The sequence below is a fragment of the Drosophila tropicalis genome, unplaced genomic scaffold (assembly GCF_018151085.1).
Source record: "Drosophila tropicalis isolate 14030-0801.00 unplaced genomic scaffold, ASM1815108v1 contig_859, whole genome shotgun sequence".
NCBI lineage: Eukaryota > Metazoa > Arthropoda > Insecta > Diptera > Drosophilidae > Drosophila > Drosophila tropicalis.
This window is the reverse complement of record NW_027173353.1, coordinates 8,501,475-8,514,391: the sequence shown is the minus strand read 5'-3', so window position 1 is coordinate 8,514,391 and position 12,917 is coordinate 8,501,475. Positions and strand designations below refer to the sequence as shown.

Sequence of the window (12,917 nt, the reverse complement as noted above, 5' to 3'; positions counted from 1 at the left end):
GTTTTTATGTGTTCCTATATGGACTTAACCTCGGCAACATTTTTAACCTGTCAGAGATCTTTGAGCGTCTCAATCATGAGAAAGTTGATATTAAGAGAAGTTCTATAAAAGTTTTAAGTTTAACTTTACTTTATTAAAAATTGGTGTCATTTTAACTTTGATAGATAACTTTAGGCCATTACCCATTTTGCAATTAATCACTTTTAAATTCACACATAATAAAAGGCGGTAAGAAATTACAAATTTACTCGTTTACAAATAAAGAAAAAGTAATTGAGGAATGAAAGGTTACAGGGCACTTAACTAACAATAAGACAATCAATCAAAAATTACAGAATTTGCCGCTACCAGTCGCTTGTGGGGATTAAAGGCGAGATGACTCCTTTGTATTCACCTGTTGGGTTGATTGTTGTCCAAGAGGTTAAGTGTCGAGGTTTTTGATTCGGATTCTCTGAATTCTCTCTGTCTTTAACAGATGTCCCTGCCAATGATCGAACCCTTACGAAACGGCACCAGAGAATTGATTGAAGAATCTTTATGTTGATTTTGGATGCTACGTCATAGAGTTGAATGTAGTATTTAAGCTAAATTAGTTAATAAATTGTATTGACCTGTTTAAAATATGAACGAAATGCCCGACGATGCAAATCAATCGTATAAAAACTCCAGGTTAAAGTATTTTTTAAAGGAGGACCTAACTTCTGTATACCCTTGCAAGTTTGCCTGTTACTCTTTGCCTACATATATCTACATATATTTTCTTGATATCGAAGTGAATAACATTATATCCAGAAAGACTTACAAATTTAAGCAAACTTAACACAATCTTTTGATTCCAAATGTTATTTTTTGGTTACAACGAGAAATGCAAGTATTAAACTTTGCCAGCATTACTTACTTGAAGAGTTTGCATAAATTAGATATAAAATGCTCACAATTCTAATTAGAAAACTTACAATTAGTAGACAGGATAATGAACTTGTGTTTATTTGGTTTGACAACTCAAAGAAATTCTACATCTAGATTAAGCACAATGATTTAGTTATAAGTATAGTTAAGAAGCTGAAACTAATTGAGTATCATTCTCTGTTTATATCGACTGGGAACAATTCGCTTCTTTCCATTTTTAGTTAGGATAGATAAATAATTTAAATTTTCCTGGTTTTATTCATTTCATTGAGAGGAATTACCCATCTTTTGTAAAGTGACATTTGGCCAAGTCTGCTCTGCACTGGCTTTGTGTTGGGTACTACCAAGTCAGTAGATTGATGAAAAGTTTATAAATCTCTTTGATTTCTAATTGAAGTCAGCTTATTAATCAGAGTGATCGGTTACTCTAAAGCAGATACTTTGGCCATAAAAAACTAATTAAATGATTAACTAAAATGGAAGAAAGTATTGCCAATGCAGTAGTTGGTTAGAAATAAATGCAAACTTTTGGCCAAAGAAGGTATTTCTATTCGAGTTATTTTTTAATTTTTATTGGGTTCTTCTTTGATCTGCCGGCTGGAAACATAAAAAGAAAACATGGGCATTTCGATGGTTTTGTTAATGGATTTCTATAAAGGTATCCAACTGTTAAAGAAACCGCTTGCAAGACACCCCACGGCGGTAATTTTGAAGCCATCACACCTTTTTATTTATATATGTATGTATGTATGTATGTTTCTTAATACATTTAAACGATTGTGTATACAAATTGCTTAAAATGCGTGAAACTACTTATCTTTTGGTTTTGGTAAAAATTCAATATATACCATTTAAGAAATCGTGATTCTCTGATTACATTTATATCCAATTGTTGACTAAACATAATTAGATTGTGAAAATGCATAGAAATTACACATTTTTAGGTGAAGAAATGTTTTAAATTTAAAAGTATATTAGTGTATATAAAATAAATAAATATTAATATAAAATAGGCGCTTATTTGAATGAATGTTTTTGTTTCTTTGGTGATGCAATTTAGGCTACGAAAATGGTATTTGCTTCTACTTTATTTTCCAGTTTAAGTAAATTAGTAATTGCTATAAAAAAATTTTATAAAATCATTGAAGTTCTGAGAAAAATACAAATGAAACACAAAATTGGACACGAAATATGCCAAGACGCTTATCGCAGAGCCAAAAAGTTCTTTTAATAGGTCGAATTGTAAAATTAAGCTTTAAAAGATCTTTCATCAAGTAGTTCTTTTTAAATATACATATACAAAATTTTTTTAAAAATTATAAGTGACTTCTTTTTATTATTATTAATTTTATATGTATTTACAATCTGACAGGCGATAAGTAAATATTATGATTAATGGTTCATTTTTACCAGTCAGGTGGCAGTTTAAAAAGAGATCAAGAATGTTTGCAGAGGCGGATTCAGAGGAATATTATGAGTTTTTTAAATATAATGTTTGCATTTGAGTCATTCAGTGTGTTGGGATGTGTCCTGGGAGTAAATGTGAGCTAATCGCAGGATTTTATGTTTGAAATTCTAATTTTTCTTATTCAAGTGCCCCCAGAGATTGCACAAGAATGTATGCTGTAAGTTTGTAAGAGGTACAAACTTACAGCATACATTCTTCTGCAATCTCTGGACTATGTTTATATTGAAGTTGGAGATGGTTGTCCTCTGTATGATCCGAGTTGTATTCCAAGATGCATTTCGTAGGTCTAAATCGAGAAATTAGAATGAAAACTGTATGGTCATAAGGATATACCAAAGTTGAAATACTTGTACAAGCTAAAAGAATGTCCTGTTTAATCAAATTTAACACAGTTTATCTAAAATGAAACTCTAAATGAAATTTGAATAATATTATTTGCCTTACGGATACATTTTCTACCTACTATAATTTATGCATATTAGAGGTCGAAAGCGTCTGGTTGGCTTTTTAAGTCCTTGTTGTGGCTATTATAATTTTTATCAATTTGTATATTTTAGCCAGCATGTCTGACTGCATGTGAGCCTTGTCGTATGCAAACTGGTCTCAAGTTTATAAACTGGTTTCCCAAAAAGATTCCTTTCAAACTAATTTGGATCCCATCATCATGCATACTTATGTTTCTTATAAATATATGCTCTTTTTCAGTCGGCTGTATTGATTTTTATAAAACAAACAATACATTTGTCATAATGATTGTTTTGGCCTGATTATGTAGGAACATACATACCAACATATTTAAGGTGAGCAACAATAAAAATCGTATTTGTATGGATGTATGTATGTATGTGTGTGTGTGTGTGTTTTCGTTTAAGTAATTATTACAAACAAAAGAGAAACATCACTTCCATTCACAGCGGGAGGTAAAAGAGAAGCTGCGCTTAAACCTTTTTCAACTTGCCGCTAATTTTCTATCACAAACTGGTTTCGATCTTTTAGGGATTTACCAGTGTATATCCCAAAACAAATATAATTAAATAATGAAGCGTTAAAACCAAAATTAATGTGAGAGCGGCCTTTTTTCATCATTATACATACTTAAATACCAAACATATTGAAGACGACCAAACTATATATATGTATATACCTAAAGAAAAACAACAACAAAAGTAATATAAACGATGTAAACAAAATTAAAGACTATGATTAGATTGATATTTATGCATGCTTAGCAATGAAAAATAGATAGACCTTCAATTTCAGTTTACATATTTTGATATTAATTGGTTACGACTCCCAAAAGGAGGAGGTTCTCCCCCAAATTTAAATAAAAGTTAAAGAAATGAATCTTTCTTGGTCCCTAATATGTTCCTTATATGCTGGAACTAACCACTTATTTGGTCTGTTTCAGCTTAAGCTTTTGTTTTTGGCATTTTGTAATTATATGGTAAATATGTATGTATGTGTGTGTGTGTGTGTGTGTGTGTGCGGTATGCATGATAATGTGTACACATATGCCATTATTCTGCCAAGAAGCTGAACGATTTGTGGTCCAAGCCAACTGAATACTAAATTTTAGTTTTCCGATTATAAAGAATTATTGCACCAACAGAGAGAGAGAGAGAGAGAGAAAGATACAAACATAATATGGCTAAGTCAATACACAAAAGGGAAGAACGAATCTGCCAAATTATTGATGATGGTTTGTTTACGGTACGGTCACTATTAAGCGTTAAAAATATTCTTTGCGGTGCGATGGTGTCGATGAACATACATAATTGGATGGCGGCAGTAATAACACATTTTGGCCGCAACACACAGAAAAAACCACTCACGCGGGCCCGAACTCTTTTCCGTTCAACATGACCATCATTTTAGTATTGCAAAAATTTCCTACAAAAACCCCTGTACACCCTACCATAAATACAATACAATACTTCTCTATGTATGTGTGTATAAATGTGCCGGGCACCTACATATATTTAGCCACAAGCTGGCCGCCTGGTCGACTTATTCTTGGCCAAGAAATGATGTACTCAAGTTAAGTAGCTTTGGGGGAGAGTAAGGGAATATCTTAAACCAGTATGCTGGAGAAGCTTTACCTCTTCTTTTGGTTTTTTTTTGTTTTTGGCTCTTTTTTTTGTGTTTTTCTTTCCTTGAGTGGCGACGGAATGTCTTTTGGTTAAAGCAATTTGATGAATAATCGCTGACGGCTGCTTGAGTTCCAAGTTAAAGGAATACACTCAAAGCATCACCGAGGTGTTGGCTTCAGCTGTAATTGAGTTGGATTCGTTTTTAACCTTATTTTCCCTTTAAAGCCGACATATTATCTAGAAAAACAATTGATGCATAAACTTACAAACATCCAAGGTATTCTTTATACACTTTTTTTTTATTTTAATACTTACTCAAATTGATTCAACGAGTTGACAATTAAAACCAAATTTAATTCACATTGAACACCAGAGAAAATCCGGAAGCTTAAATACCATCTAGCCCATCAGTTTTAACTGCCTTTGTTGGGGCCAGCGCAAAAGACCAAACGGCACAAAGCTCCCTTAACAAACGAAAGGCTGTAACAATTTTAGAGCAATTACCTGCAGATTTTCAATATTATTAACCATTTTCATAAACAATAAAAGCAATTCAAAATCAGATATGCATATTATAAATAAATGCAATGGCTCAGTTTAGTAATGAAAGCAAATATTTATCATATATACTAATCTGCCTATTATTCATATAGCCTATTCGGGTTTGTTTTCGGAATCAAATAAAAAGGACCGGGTTGTTTCGACTACTATGTTTAGTAATCAGTCCACTTTGCTAACCACTCTTACTTGTAATTTAAAACCCTACTCGGCCGATAAGACCAATTTGGAATTTCCCTAATTTTAGACTACAATATAGTGGAACAGATTTGTTTACTCTTGCAAAAAGGGTTTATTAATTTTGGTCAGCAGTATGCCAAGAAAGCATCTCCAATCAAATAAGGTATTTATATTCTAGATCGGCAGGACGACACGAGTTCATATAGCCATGTCCATGCGTCTGTCCGTCTGGATAGACGCAAACTTCTCCTTGATGGTAAGAGCTACAGGCCTGAAATTTTGCTTATGAGCTTTTATATACTGCAAGGTTTGTAAGTATATCTCGGATTCAGCCGGATATGATCACTACGATGAAATGGCATGCTACACTTCCACTTTGACTGCTATAGTTAAGGGAAGAGCAACAAAAACTTCCAAGGGTATACAAACATCGGCGCGGTCGAAGTTAACCCCGGACCTTTGGTTTTAACACTATAACAGGGTCTAAACACGATAATGGATAATACTTTGCATCCTTATGCCATATCCTTATAAGTATATTTTTGCGTAACCCGTCAAAAAAGTAAAACATAAATTGACAATCAGGTTATGTTAAAAACAACAAATAGTAGGATGCGTTAGTTTCTTTTGGGGATAACTAAAGAAATTTAGGTGAGGCTAAAAACAGGAAGCTTTAAAATAATAAAGAACTAGTCATAAAGAACTTTGTGACAGATTTGTAGAATTATTAAAGTGATTTATGTTGCTCTTTTAGCTATTTATTAATGGAGTATTTTATTAATGGAGAAATGTATAGAAATTTCTAAACCAGAACACTTTTTATGAACACAATTTCAAATAATATTTAACTATAAGCCATTTTAATAGCTTTTAGAGTCTTTAGAGAAGCAATTCTTTGACTGCCTGCAAACATTGGGAGGCCAATTTCCTTTATTTCGAATTCTTAAAACCCGCTACAGATGTAAAGATAATTTCATGTATACCTCATTCATTCCTAAACATATTCATACCCAAACATATTCATACGCAAATATATTCATACCTTATCATATTCATTCCAAAACACGTTCATATCCAAATATATTCATACCTAAACGTATCCATACCTATTCTCAATCTGCCCATACTGCCCATACTGAACCCTATAATATCTATCTATTCACATACACATACATGTACCTGTAGTACATATTCTGACTGGTTTATTGCTATTTTCTTTCAAATTTAATGCATTCTATAATATAATTTCGCACAACGACTTCTTTTCGCATTGTATAACTCTAGTACTAATTGAGTTTTTGAGAAATATATTGATTCTTTTCAAAATTATCCTTGAGTTCGAAATTTTAGACTCTTCTGTAGATTCCTCTTCATGAGGTGTCTAATTTTTACGAATACAACTCCAACTCAGTTTTGATGGGAGCACTGTAGTTATTTTTAATGATTTTGAAATTTATCCTTTTTAATTTAGCATCAAAAAATGCAACTTTATCTTAGCAATTTTACTTGAAAAATTAAGAAATACATTTGAATTTTATTAAGGTTTTTACTATATTTTTTTTCAACTGTAGAGTAATGAATTTAAAATATTGAATGGCCAAAATAGTTAAACTATTTGCAATATCTATAATAACTTTAAACTTCCAGACGATTCTTTGTCTTTAACTTAATTAATTGAACTACTCTATTCTTCTTTGATAACTTTACTTTACAGTTATAAAGTTAAACTAATGTTAATTCCTGTATAAATCTGATCTGATATCTACAGAAATACTGGGAAATGTGCACTAAAGTTAAAACCATTCTAATTAGTAGACCTATTAGTGGAAATTGAAGTTTTAGATCGAATGGAGTTATGTTATGTTCCCCAATGCGAAAAAAATGAAACAAAATGGAAATTAAATCTTTTCATTTCCACTGTGAGAGTCTCAGCCGACTGGCAGACAGTTGCCTCGAGGAATTGAATGATACGCATCAGGGACTAGAGTAAACGCATGAAGGAAAAAGAAAACTATTCTCATTTTATTGACTTTGCTAAAAAGTATTCTAATAAATTAAGAATTTGTAGCATAACAAACATTTAAAATTGCCGTGTACATACATACATAAGGAGGATAACGTGTGTTTTGTTGCCTGAAATCATTCGTGTCTAAGTGGAATTACCAAGGAGCTGATATTAGATAGTCTCCCAAATTAAGCTAACTACCATTTTGTAAAAATCAATTGAAACACGAGTTGGGAGTTCCTTAGCCATAGTCGAGTCGACTGAGGAATACCCAATGTGAGCTGGTTGAAAGTAAACTTTGTTTTCTTTTTTATTTTAGCCGGAGTGAGTAGATATTTAGTCGGACTTGTGGTCGGAGTCCTTTTAGTCCTTTGTAATGGGTATAAGAACAACAAAGTCTGCTATTATGTAGGTATGATTATTTATTTATTTGGTGGGTTGCGAGTCTTGTTTTTGCGCAAAGCAGAGCAACCCTCTTGGTTGGCATTGCTTGGTCCTCCGGAATGTTCTTGGCATTCAGTTTACCACAACGTTCACACATTATCAATGATGAGTATATGCCAGTGTATGTATATACAAACATTATTCTAAGGAGCACAGTTTCCTTATTGCCCTCTCGGTTCATTCCAATCGTATGGTTATTAAATATAAGAGTATACATTTTCCGTTTGTGTACATTTTCATATTTTCTTTTTTGTTTTTTAAATTTATATTCGTTTCTCAAAATTGGAAATACTAATTTACAAAATCGGCATCACATTTAGTATGCATATAAATTAATTTATTTACATTAGAGTAGTTCGATATCATCAATTTGTCATTTTGTCATTGGAACTGTTGATCACTTTAGATGGAATAGTCTTAATTAAAATAAATAATATATATATTTACTTAAATTACACATAACATTTCAAATTGCAAATTTCACTTTTACTACTTACTAACTAGAACTACAACTATACTATCATCTGTATCTGTATCTGTATGTCAAGTTGTTGGACCTACTAACCTTAATACAAAAGGAACTACGGTTTTAAGGATATACATGCCCATTATTAGGTCTGCACGAGTCATGTCTGGAAAAAGATCGTCTATATAGTTCTCATGCCGTCTTCGATTCTGTTCTGGACCTCCGGCGTTCGATATGTCGTTTGGGCCGGAGGCGTTAGGGCGACGTTATTGTAATAGCTGCTGTGCATATTCGCTATGGGTGTTGTCATCATTAACAATGGATGCGACATGGCCAGTTCATAGGTGGTGCTGGGTATACCAGACGGCTGAAAGGTTCCGGTGGCTATGCCGGATACATTTACACCGGCAGCGTAATGAAGGAACGGTAGATGCGCTGCTGCAGTTATTGTATGCAAGGGCGGGAGTGGACGTTCGCGTTGATCCTCAGTGCAGATGGGTCGGGATACTGACAGAAACTCCTCAGAGGATGTACGCGTCCGTGAATGCCGTGAAATGTCGGTATAGGTGTTGCCACACTCCACCACATCGATGTCTCCGCGGTCGTCCTCATCCTCTTCCTCCTCCGATTGGTGCTCTGGCTTATCGGGCGTGATCAGACTCTCAATTGTAAAGGAACGCTTTGGCCGGAAACTTATGTTCCCTTCACTATCCGATGCAGTCAGCGAACGCAAATTTGACATTGTCATATCGGCTAAACTTGTGCTATCTGTGCTGGATAATGCAATCTGGGCAGGATCAGTCAACGTCGTGCCATGTCCCATCGTGGTTGGCAGGCGATTTGTTAAGTGGGGTGGAATATGTTGTGCCGGGGAGGAATCAATCCTCATAGACGCACTATTAACATCCAACGGCGGCAAATGAGCGGCACTGTTGCCGCTTCGAGCCGTGAAGAAAAATCGATTAAGATTCGCTAGAGCCGTTAACTCCTCGTTAAGAAGGTCCTTATCGTTTTTATGAAGTTTAAATCTCTTCCGGCGTCGAAGCAGGCTACCGTTTTCGAACATATCGAATGCTTGTGGGTGCAGGGCCCAATAGGCTCCCTTCCCAGGCCTATCCGGACGACGCGGAACCTTTATGAAGCAATCGTTAAAGCTCAAATTGTGGCGCAGTGAGTTTTGCCAGCGCTGGGTATTCTTCCGATAGTAGGGAAAACGATCGGTGATAAACTTGTATATGTCGCTAAGAGGTAACATCTTTTCCGGTGAGCTCCAAATGGCCATTGCAGTCAATGAAATGTACGAATAGGGAGGCTTCTGATCGCCGTAGGACTCACGCGAGGGTCTTGGCATTATTTTTTGTGCAATAGATTTTGGGGGTTCAGTATATGTTCTGTCAACGTGGGGGCAAGGGGCGGGTTTTTGGCTTTTTTAGATTCAATTCCACATCACTAAGTTTATTTGCAAATTGTATTGACTTTCACTTTGATTTACTTTCACGAAAAACTTGCAAAACTCTGTTTGCCCAGATTTATTGTGTAATATTTCTGTTGTTTTGTTGTTTATGGTAAATTTATGATGTTTTGAATATTCAACTTAAGACGACGACACCTTGCCAATACAATGACACCGGCAATATGTGTGTGTGCACAAATGATGATGTATTATTATTATCCGATGTATTATCCGATTTGGCAACACACAAAGTTCTATAGTGCTCAGACACGACATGACGGGAGCGACGGCAAAACTGACGGCAATAAACTCCGCCGACTACTGCTACGCTTGTGATAAGCTCCAACCGACACCGAATGTAAAAGCTCTCTCACTCACTGAGGTTTCCCTGGCAAATTACCATCTAAAGTTGAATACGAATACGTGAGCGGCAGTGGCAGCGACAGCGAAGTTGAGGTGGAAGATAACGATAGAGACGGGACGGGACAAAACAAACGACAACAAACGAAGACCACGGCTCACAAAAAATTACTGATTCACAGCAGACTAACAGACGACGTGCCGTATTAAGTGAGCAATGTACAACCAACCACGTTGAGCTATGTAATCAAAATATAATCACTCACATCGTTGCCCCTGTGCTCTCTCTTCCAATCACCGCGATGAGAATACGAACCATGCATCATCCCTCCAAAAAACGGTGAAACTTCAAAGAAGAGAGCCAAAGTAAAGAGTCTGAGATTTACTAAGCGAATGAAAAAAAAAAAAAAAATAACAACAACAACAACCAAAAACAAAAACCAGTCTGGTCAGAACCCGGACCACACTACCAATTCGAATGCAGGGTGAAGAGGTAATGGGTGATGTGGGGTGTGGAGAATATAGGATAGTGTTTCCGACCAGGCTTAGTCGCAACTGCAGCTAAATGTACACTCTACGATGGGCAATTTCGACACTTTATTGCATGCATTTTATATACATAGATATAATTTTTTCACTATTTATTCAGCTTTCATCAACAGAACAAAGTGGGCCCAAAAAAGTATGCTATAGTTTTTAAAAATACAATTTATCCTGGCAAATTAGCAATTACAACAAGCCAAGTCTCACTTTACTTTGCTATCTTATCTCTTGAAAAAAGTGCATACAAAATGGGTGAAAATGCCCATTGTGCAATCGACAAAAGAGCAGCCGCCCCGGCAGCTGGTTTTAGCTCTGGACTCCGACTCTGACGCTGTCTCTGGGCCCTGACTATGGCTCTGGCTAGCGGCCCAATGCGCGCGAGGTGTTGAAAAAAAAAATTACAACCACTTTACCGATTTACTGATTTTACGTTTTCATAATCTTGTTAGTTAATTTGCCTGGTTCGGTTCAAACTTGACGGCGATTCTATACAGCACACACACACACACACAAACAGTAGAACAGTAGAAAGCATTGTGCCACTGCCATTTTATACGGCGCACGTGTATTTATACACGGACCTATTTTTGTTTTAGTAACTCTAATTAAAAACGACAAATTTGTTTCTATTTATACGCAGTTTCCGATACATTTCTGCAAGGAAAAGCCAAAGATTTGAATCATGTATGCGGAATTATTGTGTCAATCTAATTTCAATATCGATTCAACTTGGCAATTATTGCTTCTTTCTTATTAATTCTTCCGTTTCTGTCTAAAGAGAACATTTAATTTGGTCATAATTAGGCTTCATAGCGATAATGAGATACTCGTCATCGAATATGTAGTTAGCCAGAAGAAGCGAAATAAACGATGTGCCCTAACAATAACAGCAACGTTGGAGCCATTTAGAGAGCATAACAACAATGCCCCTCTCACAAACAAAAACAAGAGACAGAGAGAGAAAGAGAGAGAGAGAGGGAGAGCGAGCAGGAGAGATAGAGAGAAAGAGCCGATAAGAGAGTGACTGCAAGTACAATGGCTGTGTGAGCAGGACATCATGTGAAATGTAAGCTTTCTCACTTCTGCGAATTGAAACTTCCTTCCAATTGGTCGCACATTTTAATGGGCGGGGCTTCAGTTCGTTTGCCAATCTTGATATGTAAAATGCTTATTATGGGCATATTTCTTCAGTAGCGCCGCTAAACAAATGTATCCAAATGATAATTCATCACTTATTTACAAAAGTTTCAATTTTTTCAAATACTTAACAACCTTTGAATACGAGGGAGTATAAATATTTGGAAATTGCAAGCAATCACGCAGAGGTTATTATCTTTTTCTCTCTCTCTCTCCATTCCAGTCTATTTCCGTCTCTAGTTAAAAATGACAATTTATTATTAAATTATTATTTTATCTTTGAATGTTGTGTAAAGCTAGTCATTCGACTTCTAAACTTGTGTTAGTTGAATATATAGTAGATAAGATAGTTTTTTTATTGGAACGATTTTCTCTTTGTTATTCAGTCATTAGAAAAAAACATCAATTAGCCATTCAGGAGAAATAATAATCGAAAGTTACGGATTTGCCACTTAGCAGGAGTACCAAATGCCATGGGCTTCACGCTTTAAGGACGAAGTTCAACTCTACGCATTTTCTAATACGCTTATTTTTGGGTCCAACCTCAATAGTTTAGCTAAAGAAATTATCAAAAGAAGCAAAGCAATTTATTCTTATTGCCTAAAGAGAAATTTGAATATTTAAAATACTAAAAACTTTATGAATCTGTAATTCTGATATTTTTTGTCCGATTTTTTATTAAAATATGCATGTTTTGACCTTAAAAAACTAATATTTTAGTCATTTTTTAAAACGAATAATCGTTATTTTTGGAAAAAATGTCTTCAGTTCAGAAACAGTTTTCTAAAATGATAAATTGACATACCACTTTTCGAAATCGGTTAGAAATTGACCAATCAAAATATATTTTCATGATTTCTTTTTAAATTTTTAAAATTCCTTAACTTGGAAAATCTTTTATTTTGCAAATTCATGCTGTTGTTTGTTGGAAAAATATCGTTTAATTTGCATTGCAACTTCAAAATGTTGTCAAAATCGATTCTAATTTTTTCAGCTTTGATATAATTTTCATCATGATTATAAAGTAAAATATGACTTTAGAGTACTACAAAAATTATGCTAAATATTTTAAAAATTTATCTAAATTTCTCAAATCAGTTACTTGTAAATAACGGAGCTCATTCTTAATCCGCTTTTTCCGTCTTCTTCCGGCCTTGAAACTAATAGAACTACTAATAGAAACCTTTAACTTGAATAGTCCATTAATACCATTACTAGATAGTAATAGATATAGATAGATATCTATTTAATTTTCTGCATTATAAAGTTGAAGCCAATTTTGTTAACTGGAAGTAAGTGCACAA

At 34.6% G+C, this 12,917-nt stretch overlaps 1 protein-coding gene across 1 annotated transcript; it reads right to left on the bottom strand.

Annotated features, from left to right (window-relative positions):
* Positions 1-8,301: 8,301 nt before the first annotated feature.
* On the bottom strand, positions 8,302-9,471 carry fd96Ca (forkhead domain 96Ca). The gene has a single exon (XM_068297695.1). It carries the CDS (start codon positions 9,469-9,471, stop codon positions 8,302-8,304), a length of 1,170 nt encoding a protein of 389 aa, XP_068153796.1.
* Positions 9,472-12,917: the final 3,446 nt, after the last annotated feature.

Coding starts and splice junctions, on each gene's coding strand:
- fd96Ca (XM_068297695.1), bottom strand. CDS start 9,471: ATGCCAAGACCCTCGCGTGAGTCCTACGGCGATCAGAAGCCTCCCTAT.